This window comes from Panthera tigris, chromosome B3 (genome assembly GCF_018350195.1).
Source record: "Panthera tigris isolate Pti1 chromosome B3, P.tigris_Pti1_mat1.1, whole genome shotgun sequence".
In the NCBI taxonomy this organism is placed as follows: Eukaryota; Metazoa; Chordata; class Mammalia; order Carnivora; family Felidae; genus Panthera; species Panthera tigris.
In genome coordinates this window covers 87,681,056-87,704,954 of record NC_056665.1, presented here as the reverse complement: position 1 = coordinate 87,704,954, position 23,899 = coordinate 87,681,056, and the positions used below count along the sequence as shown (strand labels likewise).

At 36.0% G+C, this 23,899-nt stretch overlaps 2 protein-coding genes across 3 annotated transcripts in view; one reads left to right on the top strand and one right to left on the bottom strand.

Moving 5' to 3' along the window:
* TRAPPC6B (trafficking protein particle complex subunit 6B) overlaps positions 1 to 19,053 on the top strand; it is a 39,221-nt gene extending 20,168 nt beyond the window's left edge. Inside the window, exons 7-9 of the transcript XR_006218823.1 lie at positions 13,790 to 13,853; positions 15,200 to 15,250; positions 18,995 to 19,053. The gene's annotated coding sequence lies outside the window, so the exon portion shown is untranslated. The remainder of the gene's footprint in view (positions 1 to 13,789; positions 13,854 to 15,199; positions 15,251 to 18,994) is intronic.
* GEMIN2 (gem nuclear organelle associated protein 2) lies at positions 5,164 to 23,851 on the bottom strand. Of its 2 annotated transcripts, XM_007073706.3 has the most exons (10): positions 23,691 to 23,851; positions 23,250 to 23,334; positions 20,919 to 21,008; positions 20,577 to 20,636; positions 17,894 to 18,007; positions 16,055 to 16,099; positions 14,675 to 14,743; positions 10,283 to 10,393; positions 7,225 to 7,283; positions 5,164 to 5,590 (listed from the first exon to the last, which is right to left on the bottom strand). In XM_007073706.3, the coding sequence occupies exons 1-10, from the start codon at positions 23,825 to 23,827 to the stop codon at positions 5,551 to 5,553; spliced, it is 810 nt and encodes a 269-aa protein (XP_007073768.1). In that variant the 5' UTR covers positions 23,828 to 23,851; the 3' UTR covers positions 5,164 to 5,550. The 2 variants fall into 2 exon arrangements, with proteins under 2 accessions (XP_007073768.1, XP_015392791.1); XM_015537305.2 differs by lacking the exon at positions 16,055 to 16,099.
* Positions 23,852 to 23,899: the final 48 nt, after the last annotated feature.

The following is a 23,899-nucleotide window of genomic DNA, read 5'->3' as shown; positions in this document are numbered from 1 at the left end:
CCATGTTGGGTGTAGAGATTACCAAAGATAATAAACAAACAAACAAACTTAGAAATATATATATAGAGAGAGAGACAAATTAAAATTAATTTTTATGTGAAGACATCAGAATGACAGCTGTTGTTTAGCTTGCCTAAGAACCTGTGGGGTGTTCTTTTAACTGAAGTAGTCTTGTGCCTCAGTTCCTTCCATTTATAGATCAGTCATACCTAGGTAATACCAGAAAGTAATGCAGATATTTGTGAAACCAGAGTGAGAACACACAACTACAATGTTTGGTGTTGGCTTCCAGGCCTATAGTTAGTTGGCACCAGAAGCTATAGACAGGAAATCTGCAGTCAGACATGATCTAAAGGCAGGTTTTATAACTACTGTATTCTGAACTACTGTGTGAATATTCTGAAACATCTGCAACTACACTTTGATATGAAAACATCTAGGACTTCTGATGCTAACTAACAAAGTCACAGGTATTGATGAATGATACTATGGTTTGTTTCCTATATTTATAACTGAAGGAAATGCTAAGTAAAAGAAGGATAGTAAAAATAGAGATGTAATTTTTTTCCTTTTCAAGCTCATGGGCTCCAGGTTAGAAACCTGCTAAAAGGGATAAAATCATAAGATTGGTGTAAACATTGAGATAATCTGTGTAAATAGCACAGTGCCTATTGTGTGTACATATGGAAATAAAGAATAAAAATATCACACAGAATGTTTTGGTTTATAAGCCTTTTGCAATTAGAAAGTGGCTTAGATTTCAGTATCCTTTTGTACGACTTCATCTTAATTAGAGTCATCAAGGGCCCTTACTGAGTAGCATACCTGTTTTAAAGAGCAGAAAGTAGAAAAGTGTACCATATGAATGACAAACTCTGAGGACAGCATGAAGTGTTTAGTCAGTGGCTTCTTCTAACCATAATGACACAGCTTGATTCCTTGTGTTTAGCAATCAAACCTTGTAACTGGAGATGTCATCAGAACTTTAGTCCATTTGGGCTGCTATAACAGAATACTATAGGCTTATAAGAAACAGAAATTTATTTCCCACAGTTCTGGAGGCTGGGAAGGCCAAGATTAAGGGACAAGGAGATTCAGTGTCTGGTGAGTACCTGCTTCCTGGTTCACAGATGTTTTTGCTTGTGTCCTTATTTGGCAGAAGGGCACTAGCTAACTCTCTGGGGTCTTTTTTATAAGGGCACTAATCACATAATGAGGACAGAGTTCTCATAATCTAATAATCACTTCCCAAAGACCCTGCCTCCTAATATCACTTTGAAGGTTATGATTTTAATATATGGATTTTGGGGGGACATAAGTATCCAGTCCACAGCAGGACCAAATATGCAGTGACAAAAGGAAACAAAATCCTAGAGCCAACGTTGCCTGGTGAACTGTTTCAAAGCTCTACTAGAATATAGCTATAGGATGGGAGTTCACTCAGGCCCTTAGACTGATTGCAGAAACTGGAATTGGCACAATTTTGGGGGTCATCAAATTTTAACTGGACAGAACCTACAAAAGCTTTTCAAAATGCTCTTTGAAAAATGAGTATTGTGATCAAATATATTTTGGAAATCCATCCTCTTGTAGATCTTTAATGCTCATTAATGACATTTTACAGGTTCTGAAAACCTCAATAATCAGCTTAATTTTATTTTACCTAGTACTTGATCACAGTACCATTTTTTTTTTTTTCAGAAACCCTAATAGCTCACATAAATCAATATTCTAGCGTCATTTGGGAAACATTTTTTTTTACAAATTTGATGGGAATTTGGTAACATATATAGGCAAAATATAATCTTGGCATGAACACAGGTCAACTTGACCTGTCTCAATAATTTCTAAAGCATTTTTCTTTTTTTTAATGTTTATTTATTTTTGAGAGAGAGAGAGAGAGAGAGAGAGAGCGCGCGCGCGTGCGCGCGCGCAGGTGGGGGAGGGGCAGAGAGAGAGGGAGACACAGAATCCGAAGCAGGCTTCAGGCTCTTGAGATGTCAGCCCAGAGCTTGACGTGGAGCTCAAACTCACAAACTGTGAGATCATGATCTGTGCCAAAGTCGGAGGCTTAACAGACTAAACCACCCAGGCACCCCTCTAAAACATTTTTTTATCTTTGTCCCCAGATGCTAGAACTGATAACCTAAACCACTTTTAATCTAATTCGGCCTCTAACTGCTTATTCTGCTAAAAGACACAGATGAAATAATCTTATTTTTAAAAATAGAAATGAATATAATTTTAATTAAAATATCACAATTTAATAAACATATAATATCCTCCTGAACAAAAGAAGTAATCTTTTATGTGGAAAAAAATTATAGGTGCAATCTAATTTACTTTGTCACTGTTCCCATCATAGACATGATTAAACTACCATTTGATAGCTGTAATTTTCAAAATACCTCTAAATTTTATATTTTGGGCGCCTGAGTGGCTCAGTTGGTTAAGTGTCCAACTTCAGCTCAGCTCACAGTCTCATGGCTTGTGGGTTTGAGCCCTGCGTCAGGCTCTGTGCTGACAGCTCAGAGCCTGGAACTGCTTCAGATTCTGTGTCTGCCTCTCTGTGCCCCTCCCCTGCTCATGCTGTCTCTCTCAAAAATAAATAAATGTTAAAAATTAAAAAAAAATAAATAAAAAAAATTCACATTTAAAATGTGTAATTTTTCAATAAGCTTAAGACTTTCTTTTAAAAAAAATTTTTTTAACGTTTATTCATTTTTGAGAGACAGAGCATGAGCAAGGGAAGGTCAGAGAAAGAGAGGGAGACAGAATCCAAAGCAGGCTCCAGGCTCTGAGCTGTCAGCACAGAGCCCGATGCGGGGCTTGAACTCACTTAACCAACAGAGCCACCCAAGCTCCCCTGAACTTTAAGGCTTTCTACCTATGAGTTGGGGGAATTTTTCTCCTCAATTTCTCATTAAAATCAAAGGTACTTTTAATTGTGAAAGGCTTGATAAACACTAAAGCTATATTGGTAGTCTTCTTACTTTATTCTTAGGACATGAGTGGTTTAAAATGTCTTTAACTTTCATTTGTCTCTACACTCCTGAAAAATATCCTATGCCAGATGAGTCCTTATAAACATGAGTTCTCAGTTCACTATTCGAGATTCTGTGGCTTGCTGGAAAATAGAGGTGTAATTACTTAATTTATACCACTTGTCTTCTGCACATACAAAATTGCCTTTTTTAATCTAGTCCATAGGAATTCTGTTCTTCTGTGAGCAGCATGTGTAACAAGATGCTCAGCCACTAGTTTTAGAAGAAATGTAAATTAAAAGAATAATTGATATTTCAACTTTATTAAATCAACCCCCAGCCCCTCACCCCCTAAGCATCAAATCAGCAAAAAATGTGAGGCTATACACTGGTAACTGGGTATAAGTTGGAAATCTAAACTCTTTAATGTAGACAGTGCTGGCTCCCTACCCAATATTCACTCTCTTTTCTAACAGAACTCCCATTTTTGGCAGGCCTGACAGTGTTATCAGCTAAAAAATTATACTTTCCAGCTTTCTTTATAATTAGAAAATTTTATAGATTGCTGGCAAATAATACATAAATTGAGGGTTTCTTGTAATGTTTTGCTCCCCTGATATAGACAAGAGGGAGTGGTGCCATTCTTTCTGGAATCTAGATATGAGGCAAGAGATAAAGCAACCATATCATGACTAAAAAGATGAAAGCTATTAAAATTGATGAAAGAGAAATCTGGACGTAGTCCAGGGCATTTAAGATATTGTAGAGCTGCTATACCAACCCTGAACTTGTTACACCACAATTATTATGAGAAGCAAAAGTAAATCCCTAATTTTTAAAACCTCAGTTCAGTTTTCAAATGCACTATTAACTGATAAACTCATTACTGGCAACCTTACTCTTGGGAACTTCTGGTCAAAGAAAGGAAAAAGTTTTATACATGAAGATATTCATGGCAGCATTTTCTATATGGGATTAACACTGAAAACAGATTAGATACCCAACAATGAGAGTGTTTAAATTATGGTAAAACACAATTTGGATTACTAGGCTATAATTTAAAAATCAGCTAAGATGTAACAAGATTCAAATACAAAATTTCTAGTCAATTTGTAACTCGTGGCAAAACTACTGTAGCTTGGTCCACAGGTATTTCCAATCCCCTCTTCCTTTCCCTCCCCTGCTCTCCCCCACCCCCTTTCCTTTTCTACCTCTTACTGGAAAGACTGGAAAGGCTTACACTTTTGCTTCCCCACCCTTCTCCAAGCTACAGGTGATCCTGTTATACACTGTGGCCAACAGATGAACACAAATCTGCTGTGAATTTCTGGGGAAGGTTTTGCCTTCATGACAAAAGAATCAGATGTGAAAGGCTCTGACTCCTTCCCCCTTTTTTGGTCCTGAGTACAGACACATTACCTTGAACTGCAGTGGCCATCTTGTTACCACAAAGGAAAGGCCAAAAGATTCTCAGAGACATTGGTATTGTGGGATCAATCATGGAACCAATGCTAGTAAACTTCTCCTCTAGCTCCTCTAGACTTCTTGTTGTGTGAGAAAAATAACCCCTTACTGAAAAGCCATTGCTACTTGAATCTGTTAAAGTAGAAAATATTCCTAACCAACAAAGAAATAGATAAAAAATACATAAATTATAAGTGATATGAATAAGAGATTTGACAGACAAAATGATGTGTTAAGAAAAAGTATTATTGAAAATGATGTTAAAAAGTTAACAAGTTAAAAAGAGAGTGAGACAGAGCGTGAGCGGGGGAGGGGCAGAGAGAGAGGGAGACACAGAATCTGAAGCAAACTCTGGGCTCTGTGCTGATAGCACAGAGCCTGATGAGGGGCTCTAACCCACGAACTGTGAGATCAGGACCTGAGCCGAAGTTGGGCACTTAACTGACTGAGCCACCCAGGCACCCTAATCAAGATTATCTTAATTCTAATAGTAAGGACATTTATCCATTATCTTTTGTCAAGAGTCAAAACAAGATTTTTTTTTTTTTAATGTTTATTTATTTTGAGAGAGAAATAGAGAGGAGTGGCAGAGAGAAGAAGAAACAGAATCCCAAGCAGGCTCTATAATGTCAGTGCACGGCCCAATGTGGGGCTTGATCACACAAACTGTGAAGTCACGACCTGAGCCAAAACCAAGAGTTGGACTCAACTGACTGAGCCATCCAGGTGCCCCAAAAAACACATTTACAAGAAAAGTTCATGTGTATATATGTAAAAACACAATGAAACAGCACCTCTGTAAAATTTCACCATACAGTTTCTGTACAGGATGCTTCACCAATAAATGGCACTCAATTTGTTTTAAAAGTATGTGATTACAGAAAACTGTTTAAACTATTCATCAAAAACTTGCTGGGATTTTCCAAAGATACTTTGGATATTCAAAGCAATGCAATTTATCTTCTGAATATCAAGTTGAGATGCACAGGTTAAGATGAAGACCCTTCAAATAGTGCTGAAGATACTTGAGTTGTCACTGTATATCCTCAGACTCGGGCTGCCTTCATCACCAGTATCTTCCATTCCTGAGAGATCAACTACATCAAGATGGTTCATCAGCTAAATCACGTTGGTCAAAATACCTAATAAAAAAAGAATTTAACGTATGTTTAAAAAATGTTAATAGCACTATTTGTAATAGCAAAACACCACAAATAACCCAAATATCCATCAATAAGGGCACTGGTTGAATAAATAACAGTACATCAACACAGTGGAAGACTATGAGGCTTCTGTAAAGAAGGAATGAGAAAAATACCTACCCTGCTATAGTGCAGTTTCTAGGATTTAATAAGTGAAAAAAACCCCGCAATTTCAGAACAGTATGTTTAGTATGCTACATTTGTGAGCATGTGTACAAATGCAGATATATTTATGTATACTTGCTTATACTTTTAAAAAGAAACAATGAACGATAAACCAAAAATTTATAATAAAATGGAAAACTAAGGGGGAGAAAGGCTAAAGACGATAAAGGTGAATTCTAAAATATTTCAAATGTACCTTGAATTAAAATTTTAACTTTGGAATAATGTAAATATTTTATGTAATTATAAAACAAGATAAAAAAGAATCAAATGAAACAAAATTGCAATAGAATGAAATATTTTTTACCTTCACTGGTAATTAAACACATGTAAATAAAAATAATTTACATCTTTTTATTATGAAAATGGAAATATTTATATTAATTGAAAATGCCCAGTGTTGAATAGGAGAGGGTCTCACTGACACTTTCTGGGAATACAGAAAAGTATGAGTTTCTGGAAGGGAAACTATTAATAAATATCTGTTTTAAAACTACATGCCTGGGTGGCTCAGTCAGTTAAGCATCCGACTCTTGATTTCTGCTCAGGTCATGATCTCACGGGTTGAGTTCAAGACCCACATTGGGCTCCATGCTGACAGTGCAGAGCCTGCTTAGGTTTCTCTTTCTCCCCTCCGCCCCCCCCGCCCCCGCCCCCTCAAAATAAATAAATAAATAAACTTTAAAAAAAAGTACATGCATAAATAAATAAAACTACATGGCATGCCTTTCAACTTACTTCTAGGAGTTTGCCCTCAGGAAATAATAGGATCTTCACTGAAGCATTACTTACAGAGAAAAACTAGAAATATAGGGAATTGTGGGGCACCTGGGTGGCTCAGTCGGCTGAGCGTCTGATTTCAGCTCAGGTCATGATCTCATGGTTTGTGAGTTTAAGCCCCACGTCAGGCTCTGTGCTGACAGCTCAGAGCCTGGAGCCTGCTTTGGGTTCTCTGTCTCCCTCTCTCTGCCCCTTCCCCACTCACACTCTGTCTCTCTCTCAAAAATAAATAAACATTAAAAAAAATTTTTAAATAAATAGGGAATTGTGATACATATAATATTGTTTCTTTACACCTTAATTTCCTCTGCTTGAAAATGAAAACAATAGGGGCGCCTGGGTGGCTCAGTCAGTTAAGCGGCCAACTTCAGCTCAGGTCATGATCTCGCGGTCCGTGAGTTTGAGCCCCACGTCGGGCTCTGTGCTGATAGCTCAGAGCCTGGAGCCTGTTTCAGATTCTGTGTCTCCTGCTCTCTGACCCTCCCCCATTCATGCTCTGTCTCTCTCTGTCTCAAAAATAAATAAACGTTAAAAAAAAAAGAAAATTAAAAATGAACAAAAAAAGAAAATGAAAACAATAGTCTCCATTAATAACACTATTATAAAGCAAGGATCCAAGGGTTACTTACCTGCTAACCAGGCAGATTAATAAATTCAAAGCAGGAACCCGCTCATCATCTTTGCTGTCCTAAAGGGAAAAAAACAGAAAAATGTAGAGTTCTCCCTAATATTTCTGAAGCAAATTTGCTTTTAAGATGTAAAACATGAAAAATTTATTAGATAATAGTAATAATCACATGGCAATAGAAAACCTCAAAGAAAAAGGAGAAAACTATAGAATTAATAACCCGTGAGGAACATCTAACATAATCTTTTGAAGAAAGATGCTCAACAGGGAAAAGAAACAGTTGAAGGCTCAAAGGAGAATAACTTGGGAGAGAGATCTTTTCTTGTTCCAAGTAGAGTAGCAAAAAAAAAAAAAAAAGGAGCCTATATCCTAACTAGACAGTAGTGAAAAAAAATTATATAAAAATGTGTTAAAGAGCTTACAACTGAGGAGTGAAATCCTGGCTTCTAAATTAAAAAAAAAAAAAAAAAATTAATGTTTATTTATTTTTGAGAGAGACAGAGAGAGAGAGAGAAACAGAGTGTGAGCCGGGGAGGGACAGAGAGAGAGGGAGACATAGAATCTGAAGCAGGCTCCAGGCTCTGAGCTGTCAGCACAGAGCCTGATGCAGGGCTCAAACCCATGAACTGTGAGATCATGACCTGAGCTGAAGTCAGACGCTTAACCACTGAGCCACCCAGGCACGCCTTCTAAATTAAGACATACCAGAGGGGCATCTAGGTGGCTCCGTTGGTTGAGCATCCAACTTTGGCTCAGGTCGTGATCTCACGGTTTGTGAGTTCAATCCCCGTGTCGGGCTCTGTACTGACAGCTCAGAGCCTGGAGCCTGCTTCAGATTCTGTGTCCCCCTCTCTCTGCCCCTCCCCCACTTGTGTTCTGTCTCAGTCTCTCAAAAATAAATAAATAAATGTAAAAAAAATAACATACCAGAAACCAGTTCAGGTAAGGGTTCTCAATTGTAATGAAGGTAGTTGCTGAACTGTAAGTTTTATAAAGTGGTCTTACAGAGAGTATGAAATTTATTTATTTATTCATTCATTCTTCATTTTAAGATTTTTTTAAAATTACTTTTTTAAAGTTTATTTTGGAGAGCTTGTGTGTGCACGAGCAGGAAAAAACGTAGAGACAGGGAGAGAATCCCAAGTAGGCCCTGTGTTGACAGTGCAGAGCCCCATGTGGGGTTCGATCCACAAACCATGGTGAGATCATGACCTGAGCAGAAATCAAGAGTCAGACACTTAACTGACTGAGCCATCCAGGCACCCCAAGATTTTATTTTGTTAAAGTAATTTCCACACCCAACGTGGGGGCTTGAACTAATGACCCCACAATCAAGGGTCACATGGCCTGCCAACTGAGCCAGCCAGGTGCCCCTGATATTTATTTTTATACATTTCAAGATATAGTCACAATAACCTATTGAAATGTTGTAACAGACATGTCCCATGTTAATTCAAACTCAGGACAAACTTCCATGGTGTTAGTATACTCAACTCTATGTGTCAAGTGCTATATGGAACAAAGCTAAATAAAACCTACTACTTGCTAATAGCACAGAAGATGAAATATCCGTATTAACTTTAATGAAAGGAAAAATGTGTTAAGTGCCCATAAAAAAGATACAAAGTATACTGGGAAAATAGAGGATACAGAGATTCTTCTTAATTGTTAGGATCAGGGAAAGTATCATAGAAAGTAGTGGAATATCCGAGGCGGCCTGGGTAGCTCAGCTGGTTAAGCATATGACTTCGGCTCAGGTCATGATCTCAAGGTTTATGAGTTTTAGCCCATAGTGCAGAGCCTGCTTGGGATTCTCCCTTTCTCTCTGCACCTCCCCGGCTTGCACTCTCTCTCTCTCAAAATAAATTGATAAAAACTTAAAAAAAAAAAAGTAGTAAAATATGAGCCAGATTGTAAAAAGTAAATGGTATTTAGATGCAGAACTAGAAGCCTGAAAAGGCACTTCTGTAGAGGAAATAAAGTCTAGGAACAAAACATGGGAAATATTTACTGAGTATTAGTAGCAAGTACATTTGGCTTGGAGTACAGGCCATATAAGTTAGTTTGGGCCATATCATGGATGTTTAATAAAAATATTTTGGAGTAGTCAGTGGAGAACAAGTATACATTTTGTGGAAGGGAAAGAAGGGATGAAAGAAAAAATCACAAATGGGCTTAATCCAGCATAAAATTTATTTATATTATAATGCTGCAGGCATGAGTTAGTTAAGCATCTAACTGGAGAAATTCAAAATAATCATTTTGTCAGAGACTGTTAGCTGACCATTCCAGCTTGTGTCCCCTTACTATTTAGCAAATGAAGCTCAGTTTTAGCTAAGGACACTGCCACCAGCTAAAAGTAAACATTTCCCACAGTTCCTTATGGCCATGTGACTAAATTTTGGCTAAATGAGCTATATAGCCAGATGTGCTTGTAGAACCTCTGGGAAACTTTATTAGAGGATACCTTCTCTTCTTTCTAGCTTCCTAAAAGCAAATAATATAGTGGCTGAAGCTCCAGCAGCTGTCCTGGATCATGAGGTGAGCTTGAAGATGGAAGCCACGAAGCAGAACTGAAAGGCCTGGGTTACTGCCATCTTAGATCTGATCTATCCACTTGTAGACTTTCCTTATTTAAATTTTTCTTTTTCTTTAAGTAGGCTCCACACAGAGCCCAATTTGGGGCTTGAACTCATGACCATGAGATCAAGCCTAGGAGGTAGACAATTAACTGAGCTACCCAGGAACCCCTTAATATTTATTTCTTTTAAACTTGATTTAAGTCATCTCTACACTCAATGTGGGGCTTGAATGATGACCCCGAGATCAAGTCACATGCTCTTCAGACTAAGCCAGCCAGGCACCCCCAGACTTCTTTTATCAGAGAAAAAAACAGTTCCATTTTGTTTAACCTGTTATTTTAGGCCTATTTTTATTATGTGCCTAAATCTAATCTCGACTAATAAAATATTCCACATTTTCCTATTTCAATGGGATCCTTTTTATCACCATATAAATTGAAGAGTGCTTTCAATTTGAAATAGTAAGTTGTAACTTACCACTAAGAGTCTTACTTCAGAGCACCTTCTTGCAAGCTGCCGAATCAGTGAATGAGCCTCAGGTAATAAAGGTTTTTCAAGACAAGCCAATAAAGCATAAAGCCACCTTCCCTAAACAGGATTTTAAAAGGTAGTAAGTAGCAAATACTACACTATAAGTTTAACTTAAAAAATGTCCAATGTTGTGTCTGGTTATTTGCTATGGATAACTTTATTTAACATTTAACTGTATTATGTTTGGATACAGACAACAAAGGATCATCTAGACAGCCAGCTGATCTCTTTTGTATCCTCTTACTATAAACACAGAACATCAGACACTTCAAAATACCCTTAGCCCCAAAGAGTTCATTTCAGAGATTCTTACTATAAATGAAGTCCTAATTCATGACCAGAAAACTACATTAAGAAGTGTGTAAGTCCCTGCAAAAATTAAGATACATTTTTTCCTCTTCCGTCCATAGACAAATACATGAATAATTTTATAATTTTCTAACTTTGTCCCCTGTGTCTATACAAAGGAACTATACTCTAGATGAAATAATGTTTTGATACTTCTATACTTCTATTAAATACCATGGCAAATGAAATCTATCCCCATCCTCTTTTAAAATGGGTTTTTCTGACCACTAAAAATAAATAAAATAGGTTTTTTCTTTTCAATTACAAAAGGAATATATACTTAATGCAGAAAAACTGAAGAATACAAAAAGCACAAAAAAACCTGCAATCCCACCATCCAGATAAAATTTTCGCTAAAACTTTAAAAATGTTCATCTTTTTCCTATTTACACATACAACTTTTAAAAGATAAAGTTCTATCATTATTGTAACATTAATAGTGGGGTAATAACATTTTGTAACCATCTCTTTTACTTGTAATACATAATAAATATCTCCCAACATTGTTAAATGGGATTAACAAGGGAACGTTATTAATCTCAACATAGCACTTATATAAATACTCTTTAACCAAGTACTTATCATACTTTCCTATCATAGCTGGTTTATTCTTTCTTTCCCCCAAACTCTGTGAGGTTATAATGATAGATATTATACCCCCAGGACTCAGTCTAGAGTTGGAACACAACAGGAGCTTAATTAAAATATTTGTGAAATGAATGTTCCATTCTGGATGCACCAAAACTTACTTAGCCAATTTCCTATTATTGAGCACTTAAGAGGCTTAATTTGTTGCTGTTATATAAAAAATAGTGTGATAAATATCCTTAAAATAAGTTTTAGAGCATTTCTCATTGATTTCTTGGGCTAAATTCCTAGAAATAAAATGGTGGTATCAAAGCATATGTATGTTCATAAAGGTTTCTGAGATATAACCACTAAATTTTACTCCATAAAAGATGTATCCAATTATATTTCTACCAGCAGTGTATATGACAGAGTTTAATCTGAGCAATACATCACTTTGGAGAAACCTAAAGAATATTAGAACAACGGTTACATAGCAATTTATGCAACAAAAGTAAATTAGCTCCTCAAGCAACCCCAAAATCAATAAAACTTTTTCCTAAACAAAAGATTCACATCTAGGTTTTTTTAAATAAATAGTAAGTGGAATTCTCTTCTATATCAAAAAAGCTACTGTACATTTAAACTTGACTCACATGTTCAGCACCACATTTACTATATATAGCTGGCATTCAGGTATTCAAATGGTGCTTAAACCGCTGATTGTCTAAGATTTATAGTGAGAGGTTCCTTTTTTCAAAGGTCAGCAAACAGTGAGCACACTGTGGCAATACTAAAACATAAAACCCACCACAAAATAGCAAAAAATTTTCCTTAATACTTTCATATTTGGATGAAAAATGAGGCTGTATTTCTCAAAAAAATATTAAAGTAATCCCAAGTACAGAAATTTTCAAAAAGAGTTCCATTTTCCTTTTGTTAGTATATGATAAGCAAACTTCATGATCTAGGTTTTTACTTTAAACACTGATATTCTCAATAGGAGTGTTCTGATGGTATGGTTACTTGGATACAGAAATTGAACACTGTTGATTTAAGATACAGTTACTCAAAGTTAGACTCAAAGGATTAACTAGGTTACAATTTAGTAAAGCAGTTGTCATTGGTTCAGAAACACTTCGATGGTTCCTCTGGCAAATACAGTTACTTTTTGGTAATATGCTTTCACTAATTAATAGGAAAAGCCAAACTTACCACCCCCTTCAGTGAGTAATCTTTAGAAGTTAAAAAGAAAATCAAAAAAATAAAAAAAATCTTACAACACAGAGTTAAAAAAATAAAGATTAAAGGAAGAGAAGGAAAACAGGTCATGTAATACTGCTAAAAGGTCACTATCAGACAGAAAGAACTGATACAGAATTTAGAGTTCAATACACAGATGCCAATGAACAAGTAACACGAATATGAACAAAGTTTTCTATTGAAGGTATAGCTAATATACTAATGCATGGGAAAAATATTGTTTCACTGACACTGAAAGAAATATAAATTGTCTTTAATATGAAATACTACTATAAATTCAGTCAATTTGAAAACAGAAATTATAGAATGTTAGATTGAACCATACTGAATTACTGATAATCAAATGTTTTTAAACTACAGAAATAGCAATTGCATATGGTTCCAGAAAAATAGAGTTGCAAGGAAAAGAAATAAGAATCCTTTGCTGATGGCATTCTTAACTAGTTCCTTCCTTTTGGAAAGCAATCTGGGAGAGTGTTACAAATGCTTATAAAACCTTGACCCAATAATTATATTCTAGCAATATCCTAAGAAATTGACAAAGTGAAATTAATATAAATGTTTATAATTTAGTCATGATTGTAAAATATAAGGAAGAACTCAAATGATCATTAATGAGAGAATCGAAGTAAACTATAAGGCATTAAGACAATGGAAATTATGTGAATTATATTATCATACGGAAATATATATATGTAATGTGAGCTAAAAATTCCAGAATAATACGTTAATTATACTATGTAAAAGACATGTTTGAGCACTGAATCAGAAACAGTGATTTATTTTTTTAATTTTTGTTTATTTTTAATTAAAAACATTTTTTTTTAATGCTTTTATTTATTTTTGAGAGAGAAGGACAAAGCCCGAGTTGGGGAGGAGTAGAAAGAGTGGGAGACACAGAATTGGAAGCAGGCTCCAGGCTCTGAGCTGTCAGCACAGAGCCCAATTTGGGGCTCAAACTCATAAACCATGAGATCATGACCTGAGCCAAAGTCGGACGCTTAACCAACTGAGCCACCCAGGTGCCCCAACAGTGATTTATTTTTATTTATTTTTTAGAAGCAGTGATTTTAAACATTATTTTCCCCTTAAGAAGTACATGTAACATAGCAGAGACTTAAAAGAATAAAATACAAAAACGAAAAATGAAAATCTAGTGATAAAGGATATCACCATCATACTTATGTAAGAGCCTTATCTAAGCCACTTGCCTGAATGGCAAGCTTAGAAATTTGTACACTATATAATGTTGGTTTATCTGTTTCTCCCAGACAGATTCTAAACTTCTGGAGGGCAAAGATTATATCTTATGCTTTGACAGGGAGCTTTGGAGCCTCAGGTACACTCTTTTACAAATATCTTTTAACTATAAAAAATACATGTTTCTAAAAATCAAATCTAGCTTCAAAGGACAATAAAATTTCTTACTAGGGGACTAATGTAGATAATTCATTTATATAATGCCCATCAAACTGACCCCGGTTTTGAAGGTGAAAAATGATCTGTGAATATAAAACTATAAAGTAGAGAGACCATTGAAGCGTAGTTGTTAAGAGTATAGCCAGACTGCTGGGGTGTGAATCTCTGTTCTGCCAGTTATGAGATGTGTGATCTTAAGCAAGTTACTGAATCCTTATGTGCTCCAGTTTCCTTATCTGTAAAATGCAAATAACAGCTCATAGGTTACTGGAGGACTCAAGGAGTCACTATATTCAAAGTTCTTAGAGTAATGCCTGGCACATAGTGCTTGGTATTATTGTTGGCATTTAATATTCTTTTGTGGATTGGATTTCAAAGCCATTTGAGAAAATGTATTTCTAACTTTGTTAAGCCAGTCAAAATGGGATCTCCAGACTGGATGCCAGTTTGTAACTGTTTGTTACTACACTGCCATGAGATATGTTGCTTCTCTCAGGATATAAATCAACTCTTTAGTTGACTTTTTCTAAGGCAAGTCTTTTTCAACAAAAGAAGTAGCATGTTGATTTGCATGCTAGCATAAATTCCTAATTTCAGTGCAAACAAACATAGTTTACATCATACACATAATTATACACAGGTATGATACATACATCTATAAACATGTTAGTCATATCTCATATATGAAATAAGTATGTATAATTTTGTCTGCATTATTAAAATAAAAAGAAGCAATACTACCAATTCTGGAGTAAAGTCTCTTTCTCCAAACCAATTACTCAGATATTCCAAGACACTAGTTACTGTTGCCTAAAAAAAGGAGAAAGGGGAAGTGGAAGAAATGAATTAGTAATAAAACAAAGACAAGTTCAACATGGGTTTCATTAAGTTTAGTTAGAAAACAACTCTGATATTTAAAATGGTCCCATTCTTTAGACTTCCAGAGAAAATTATGACTGTATTTAGTAATTGGTTAGGTGGCTCACTCAGTGAGAAGACTTTTTAGACAAATATTCTTATATACTTTCAAGTATCAATATCTTGGTTTAAATCCTAGGATTTAGTTTGTAACTACTAATTTAGTTTATAAATACCTGAAAAATTCCATGTGCTCTTAAAAAAAATCTTTGCATAAATACCTTCAAGTTATTTTCATTAAGTCAAAGTAAAAATATAAAAAAAAAGTTACTGTGGAGAAAGATCTGTTTTAAAGCTATATAGACAGAATTTATTAAACTGTTGAAAATATTCTCTCGCTTATTCAAGGATAGTTGGACACTGAGAATGACTACTACAGCATTTAATGCAAATGATCAAGTAAGTGAAACTGTTAGCCAGTATATGATTTACAACAGCATATGACCCTTAAAAAAATTTATCTTCCAAGGGCACCCAGTGCTATGTGAAGGCAAAACAATCAAAATTTTTACTTGCTCTTTAAGTAGGTAATAGAATTCCTCATCCTAAAAGACTGAAGAACCAAAGTCCATTTTTCTCCCCTTTTGTCTAAGAAATTATTTCATTCTTTTTCTTTTTAATTTTTTTTTTTTTTTTAATGCTTAATTTTGAGAGGTAGAGAGAGACAGACCATAAGCAGGGGAGGGGCAGAGAGAAGGAGACAGAATCCGAGGCAGACTCCAGGCTCTAAGCTGTCAGCACAGAGCCCAATGTTGGGCTCGAACTCACTAACTGCTAGGTCATGACATGAGCTGAAGTCAGAGGCTTAATCAACTGAGCCACCCAGGTGCCCCTGTGTATTTCATAGCAATTTCACCTTCATTTTACTTCAAATCCCAAAATCTAAGACTTATAACTGAAATGTACACAATTGAATAGTTTAGCAAAATGATTTAGCATGAGCTATGGAATTAGGTCAAACTGGGACTGAATCCCAGTGTTGCCATTAAATTTTGCTGAAAAACTCCAATTCTGTTTCCTAATCCATAAAAGTTGGATATTAATAATAACTCCCCATAAAGGGTTATATTGGTGATTAAATAAGAACTGTTAAAGAGTTTAGGACAGGATCTTATATATTGTAAGTGTTCAATAAATGTATTCATAATACTTTCATACACATTGGAAATAAAAGAATAAATACATACTTATTATGGATTTTACCTGATTCATTCTGCTAACAATACTAAGCAAGGGAGGAAAACCAATCTGAAAGAAAAATGAGACTGAAATTTACTAAATGGTATTATAAAGGAGGTATTGAAAAATGTTTTTCAATTTGACTACATAAATTTAAAGATAATGATTTTAGTAATTAAAATGTTAAAGTATGAAATTTCTTAAAATGATAATATGAAAAAATTGATACTATGACAATAACATGTTGTATACACTTTTTCAAAATCTTCAGCTAAAGCTAACATTTTAGGAATTAAAGGTACTTGACTTAGAGTGATTTTTTTTCAAACCTAATCTGATTCAGTTAAAAAAGTACGCTGAAGTTTAATGCTGGGATCCTTCATTATGACAACAACACTGATTTCTGAGAAAGTTAAGAGGATATGCATTAACTCTGCGTCCTTAAATGGTTCTTTCACATGGTGTATTTTACTTGTATATATAAGTAAAATAAATACAATAAATGTTAATAAGTTTTAATTGTCAAATTAAAATACATTTTGAAATGTAACATACATTATGGATATTATCCAGAAGAACAACAGATTGTGTAAGAAACAGTGTCAAGATAGCTAGCTTATAGATCTGAATTTACTTATACCCCTACCACCATGTGTAAGAGTGCCTATTTTCCCAACCCTTGTTGACACAGAATATCAAATTTCCTTTGTTAACGTTAGCTGGAAAATAGCAGCTCAGTGGACTTATATTTCTATTACAAGTGAATGCGGGCATCTTCTCATGTAAGAGAAATTCATATTTTTCTTTCTGTGAGCTACTTATATCCTTTGCCTTTTCTGTTTCAATTGGGTTCTTGATCTTTTCATGATTTTTGGAGATTTTACATTTTTTGGACCAATTAGTTTTTGTTGTTTTGTGAAGTGTTATTAACACTTCATCTCCAGAATATGAAATCTACTAAGTATTTTTTTTAGGTTTATTTATTTATTTTGAGAGAGAAAAAAAGAGTGCACGCACGCAAGTGGGGGAAGAACAGAGAGAAAGGGGGAGAGAGAGAATCCCAAGCAGTCTTCCCACTGTCAGGGCAGAGCCTGACGCAGGACTCAAACTCAGGAACCGTGAGATCATGACCTGAGCCAAGAGTCAAGAGTTGGATGCTTAACCAGTCAAGCCTCTCAGGTGCCCCTGAAATCTACTAAGCATTTTTAAGCATCTGTGTCATGTTTTCCTTTGTTTCCCTGACTACCCAAAACTCATAACCCAGGCTAAAAAAAAGCCCTGGGGGCACCTGAGCGGCTCAAGCATCCGACTTCCATTCAGGTCATGATCTCACAGTTCTGAGTTTCAGCCCCACATTGGGCCTTGCACTGAAAGCACAGAGCCCACTTTAGATCATCTGTCTCCTCTCTTTGCCTCTCCGTTGCTTGCACGCATGTGCACATGTACGTGGTTCTCTCTTAAAGATAAAAATAAACATTAAAAAGAAAAAACAAAAGCCCTGAATCTTATCTAACTCAAAAGTATCACATAGCTAAAACCTAAGACATAAGAAGCCCACCTAAGAAAGGTCACAGTACACTGTTTCAAAAACTGGGCTGCACATTTTTAAGTTAAAGAGCCACTTAATTAAGTCATAGGTTGGCAAACATTTTCTGTAAAGAGGCAAACACTAAGTATTTTAGGCTTTGCAGGCCACACACGGTCTCAGTCGCTTAGTATTATAAAAAACAGTCGTAGCTCATTGGCTGCACAAAAACGGGCTGCAGACTAGATTCGGCCTAGGCTGTAGTTTGTGAAGTCTTTATGTTAAATTACACACCAAAATTAGAACACTTTTATTTTGTTTATCCACATATCACCTACTTGTACATAATCGATTCCAGGACCTTCACTTGTAGCTGGTCCCACAGCCCCTTCAGCACATAACCTTTCACCCAGACAAAATTTTTTCCAGCCTTCTTCATCTTCAGACTTTGGCTAAAAGAAAAAGGAAAAAAAAAAAAAAGGAATTTACTTATTTCTATGTATTTTTCTTTTACTGAATAGTAAAAAAAGAAGTGAGGTCCTCTGTATTCCCACGACTTCAACACAAAGATATGGTACCTGTTATGGGCTGAATTTTGTCTCACCAAAATTCGTACGTTGAAGCCCTAACTTCCAGTATCTTAGACTGTGACTGTATCTGGAGACAGGACCTTTATAATGGATTATATTAAAATCAGGTTTTTAGGGTGGGCTTTCATCCAATCTGACTAGTGTCCTTATAAGAGGAAATTCAGACATACCAAGAGGCACTAGAGATGCTTGTGCACATAGGAAAGACCATGTGAGGACACAGCGAGAAGACGGCCATCTGCAAGCCAGAGAGGCCTCAAGAGGAGTCAAACCTACTAACACCTTGATCTGAGACTTCACAGTCTATAGAGCTGTGAGAAAATAAATTACTGTTTGTTAAAACACCCAATCTGTAGTGTTTTGTTATGGCAGCTCTAGCAAACTAATACAGTGCCCAAGTGTTACACATTATGTGGGACATGTCTAGTTTGGATCACACTTTAATGGACACTAACAAACAAGAGTAGGCTCAGAAAAGGGTGATAAAGATGGAAACTGGTATGGAAAAAAACACACTAAGAATGTTTATAAGAACAAAGGATGTTTATACCAGGGAAAGAGACAGAATGATGTACTTCACATACCTGGAAGGGCAGTTCAGTCAAAGAAAGAATAGGTTTATACTACACCATCAAATGTAGGACCAGTGGGGAGAGGCATTCAGCTCAATGTAACCACATTAAGAAACAATTTTTATTTGTACATATCAACTTGCACATTACTTTGCATAGGTACGGTTTTCCCCCCTGAGGATAAATAGCTTTCATTAGATTCTCAGGACAGATATGAGACCCCGAAAAGGTCTATTGTACTAAAACAATGTATTTGCCCTTTCCATTACTCCATTAGGTCAGAGACTATTTCTGCTTCAGGTAACACTGAATAATTCCCGGATTATTAACTACAGCAGGTACTTTATAATAAATGATTGAATAGATCAATAAATGTTTATATTTACATAGTTGCTTTAAATGTCAGAATGCTTTAGACATTTTTAATTTCATTATTTACGTAACGATTACTTTTGCCATGATGAACATGTTATTGCTATTAATATTCCACTGTTTTGATGGACCAGAATTTATTCAATCAATTATGTTAGGTCATTTACATTTTTGACAAAATTATGTTGTCATAATGTTACTGATGCAGCTTCTTTTTAAATTAGTAAGCATGTACCCTAAAGTCCTGATGCTGAGCATGAAAAAAAAAATCTACTCATCTACCCTTCCTCCCCTACCCCCTTTTTACCAGGAGGCCTCACAACACAGCAAAAGGCTTTATAGCCAAACAAACTTCAATTTGAATTTCAGCTATCCCTTTTATGAGTTAAATGACTGTGGGCAAGTAACGATAGTTCATTTCACACTTTTCCTAGAGCAGAGCTTTCAATTGGTATGGAGAAGAAAGTAGAGTCTATATAGTGAATCTCTCAGCTTTCAGCTGGTAGTCCAAGGCTATATAAGCAGCCTGCTCCGTTTATCCCAATGTGTCACCATGTAAGAGACATTAGGAAGCACTGCCTATAGGAAGCTTCTAAAACCTGGAATCTACCAGCTACCTGAAACTGTGAGCAAAATTGTGTGCTGGGGCACACAATTTCTCCTTTGAAGATAAATACTTGCATTTGATTCTCAGGAAGAACATGAGACTCCCTAAAACATTAAAAGTATTGTCCTGGAACAATGTATCCATCTCTTCCCCAACTCCCCTTTTTATTCAGTAGTCCAGAGAGAACATATTTCCTGAAGAGTTTAAAATTATATCTAAGTTGATAAAGCACAGAAAATACTACTTTCTAGTATGCATGACGGGCTTTAGCAAAATGTCTGTAGTATGGCACCATTACCTCATTGAATCTTTTTGTAAATACTGAAAATATATTTATTTTCTTTCTTTAAATTTTTTTTTTAATGTTTATTTATTTTTGAGACAGAGAGAGACAGAGCATGAACAGGGGAGGGGCAGAGAAAGAGGGAGACACAGAATCTGAAACAGGCTCCAGGCTCTGAGCAGTCGGCACAGAGCCCAACGCAGGGCTCGAACTCACGGACCGCAAGATCATGACCTGAGCTGAAGTCAGACACTTAACCGACCGAGCCACCCAGGCGCCCCTATTTTCTTTCTTTAAAAAATATATTTATTTTCTAAAAAAGCAATGTCTAGAAGAACTCTTAAAATTTGTAGAGGCCTAACAATACCTATCCAAAGCCTCTCAAGATGCTATGGATTAAAACTGTCATAAAATAACAACTTGCATTACTGATTCTATATTTTTAAGACCACCAATATAATGGAATTGTTTCTATTAATGGTCAGTGAAAAGGAACAAAAATAATATAGGTTAAGTAAGTGAATCTTTAAAGACTGGCAATAAATAGGAACTGTCTCAAATAGGTACACATTGTACAACTTAAAGAAACTTACATACCATGGTCACATTACTGTCCAACTGTTGTGATTTCCAGTGACTTCTATGTCTGATCACACTCTGAAGGAAGAAAAGTTAGACAAGTGATCTCCAGTGAATGGATAACTGAAAAGAAATCAACTGTGCAGCATTCTAACAATCCTGAAATTTGGAAAACATGTTTCAAACTGTATTATCTCTAATAATTATTATTTGGTAATTGATTAATAAATATTTTAACTTCATCCTTCAGAATAATGAATCTCATTTTTACAACTATAGTCTAAGAACAGAAATAAATCTTGATGGAGGAAGGGAGGGAGGGGAAAGAGGTTTAATTTGGTTTAAATAAAGTACACTTACCTGTCGAACAGATGAAAACTGTGCCACTTGTTGTTGTTGCCACTGAAGTGTGGGAGAATATCCTTCAGGAGCAGGCTGGCATCCTGAAAGCTAGAGATCAATTCATAAATATTACAGTAAATGTCAGTGGTATAAGTAGAATCTCATGCCTCTGTAAAGTAAAAGCAGAATCAAGATGAAGAGTAATAAAGTAGATGATGAAGACCATATAAGAAAAATACTATACTTTTTGCACATGCAAAACATAGGCCTTTCACTTTACTATTTATGTTCAAATTTAAACATTAGTAAACGGGGAGCCTGGGTGGTTCAGGCTATGATCTCATGGTTCCTGAGTTTGAGCCTGGAGCCTGGTTTGGATTCTGTGTCTCCCTTTCTTTCTGCCCCTCCCCGACTTGAGCGCACGTGCTCGCTCTCTCTCTCTCTCAAACAAACACACATTAAACATTAGGAAATGATCCTTGCATAGTCACTTCAATAAGAGCAATCTGGAATGGTTCATAGTTGAAGTTTTTAAACTAAGAAATATTATATGAGTCCTGAAGATATAATCTAGTCCTATCTTTCTATAATAACAAAACTGTTTCGGGCACCTCGGTGGCTCAGTTGGTTAAGCGTCTGACTTTAGCTTAGGTCGTGATCTTACGGTTTGTGGGTTCAAGCCCCATATCAAGCTCTGTGCTGATAGCTCAGAGCCTGGAGCCTGATTCTGATTTTGTGTCTCCCTCTCTCTCTCTGCCCTTCCCCTGCTCTCCCTCTGTCTCTCTCTCAAAATAAATAAACATTAAAAAAAATTAAGAAAAATAACAAAACTTTTGAAACAGATACATTACAAATAAAGGATTTTGGTATGGGTAGAATGTTCTCAAATAATTTAAGACACTTGACTTTACAAGGGCTACTTCAGCTTCCTAAGACAGCACAACAGTTCAAAATTAATCACATACTGCCTTGAAATAAAACAGTACAGCCACTTTTTAAAAGCTAAGTATATAACACCTTCTCTTCCATCAACTAAAAACTTATAAATAGGAATGATATGAAACATTACAGTATCTAAGTTAAAATTTCCTGATTATAAACATCAGATAAAGAAATTACTTAGTAAAAGGAAAAGGACTTATCACAATTTACAAACTGCTGCTTTCCTTTGACCTTAGGTTAAATAGTAAGTTCCCAAAAAGATCTTCTGTGACTACTTTATCTTGTTACTTATTGGTCTCACTTTTTAAAAGCTAAGTATATAAGACATTCCCTTCCATCAACTAAAAACTTATAAATAGGAATGATATGAAACATTATAGTATCTCATTTAAAATTTCCTGATTATAAACATCAGATAAAGAAATTACTTAGAACATAAAAGGAAAAGGACTTATCACAATTTAAAAACAATACTCTCCTTTGACCTTAGGTTAAATAGTAAGTCCCCAAAGAGATCTTCTCTGACTACTTTATCTTGTTACTTATTGGTCATTATACATTTAATTTTCTTCATAGCAATAGTCACGATATATAATTATTTAGTTTGCTTGTTTGCTCTCTGTCTTCCTCAGGAGAATGTAAACTCTGCTAGGATAGGGATTTTTCTGTCTTATTCTCTGTTGTATTCCCAGTGAGTGGCACAACCTAGTTGCTTAATAAAAAAATATGCTGGATATGTGGTGCCTGGATGGCTCAGTCAGTTAAGCATCTGACTCTTGATTTCAGCTCAGGTCATGATCTCGCAGTTCATGAGTTCAAGCCCCGTATCAGGCGTGCTTGGGATTCTCTGTCTTCCTCTCTCTCTGCCCCTCCCCTACTTTCTCTCTCTCTCTCTCCCTCTCAAAATAAATAAATAAACACTTTAAAAAATATGCTGGATAATATAAATGAAAAAAAATGTTCAAGGTGTTCAAGTAGTTAGAAAAATGTAAGAAACTTGAGTTTCTATTCTTAAAAAACAAAACCCAGTCAAATTCAAAACATGCAAACTATACTAAATAAGATTAAACACCAGTCCAAGAATAATTATGAAGACAACTGGGAAAAGGTTCCCTAAAAATAAAGGGTAGTGTAAGTAACCTATTTAAAGAGTCCTTTAGGATTGGATCACCTCCTTAAAATATGATCAGTAAGTCTTCATGAATGCCAGGGTTACTGAAAACCTCTCTGGAAGCAGTAAATGCCAACTGTCCTTTTGGGGGAAAAGTACAAGTTAATGTCTAAAGTCACAGGGAGTAGTCAAATCTTACATATATCATCAGAGATACTGTGGGATACCATAGCATTGATCTTTCAATTCCGGCGGGGGCGGGGAGGAAGAATCCCCTGCTGGGTAATAAAACTTACAGAAACATTCACACTTTGCTTCCTTTTCAACTTCTTTGGGTCAATTTGAGCTACCACAACATCTGGGCATTGAGCTGCTTCAATCCTACAAACAAGTAATAAATCCAAGAAATGTGATTACCGCTGTGCTTTGTTCATGTGTAGTAAAACAAGCGATCCATTTCTACAGTTCTTAACGAAATTAGAAAACAAAGTTCAGAATTGCAATTGAAGTACTAAACAATATATTTCTGAAATTAACTGGACTGAAAGCAAGGAATTTAAGAGCACCAAACTTGACACAGGTAAAACTCGCCCATATAAAGATATAATCAAGTGATCCTGATTCGACCCTACCTCGCGAGAGATTGGGGACGGCCACAGAGGCGGGGGCAGAGCGCTTTATCACATTTAGGGGGCAGAGAGGACGACCAGCCCACCCTCAAGGGTCAGATCACTCACTGGACCCGCCTCAAGTATTCCTGAGGCGTGCTCGGGGGTACGGAGGGATCAAAACTTTCTGTCAAGTCGCAGGGCTCCACTGGCAACAGCCGGGGCATCAACTCTTCTACTGCAGACTCTGCTGGTATCCACGCCATCGTTTTTAATCCAGCAGTCCCATCCGGCGCATGCGCCAAATTTAGGTCACGGCGCAGGCGCAGAAGTAGGCA

Coding starts and splice junctions, on each gene's coding strand:
- GEMIN2 (XM_007073706.3), bottom strand. CDS start 23,827: ATGGCGTGGATACCAGCAGAGTCTGCAGTAGAAGAGTTGATGCCCCGG. Junction 20,637..20,918: donor AGTTTTCATCTGTTCGACAG/GTAAGTGTACTT, acceptor TTCTTCCTTCAG/AGTGTGATCAGACATAGAAG. Junction 10,394..14,674: donor GAGACTTTACTCCAGAATTG/GTAGTATTGCTT, acceptor AATCCTGTTTAG/GGAAGGTGGCTTTATGCTTT.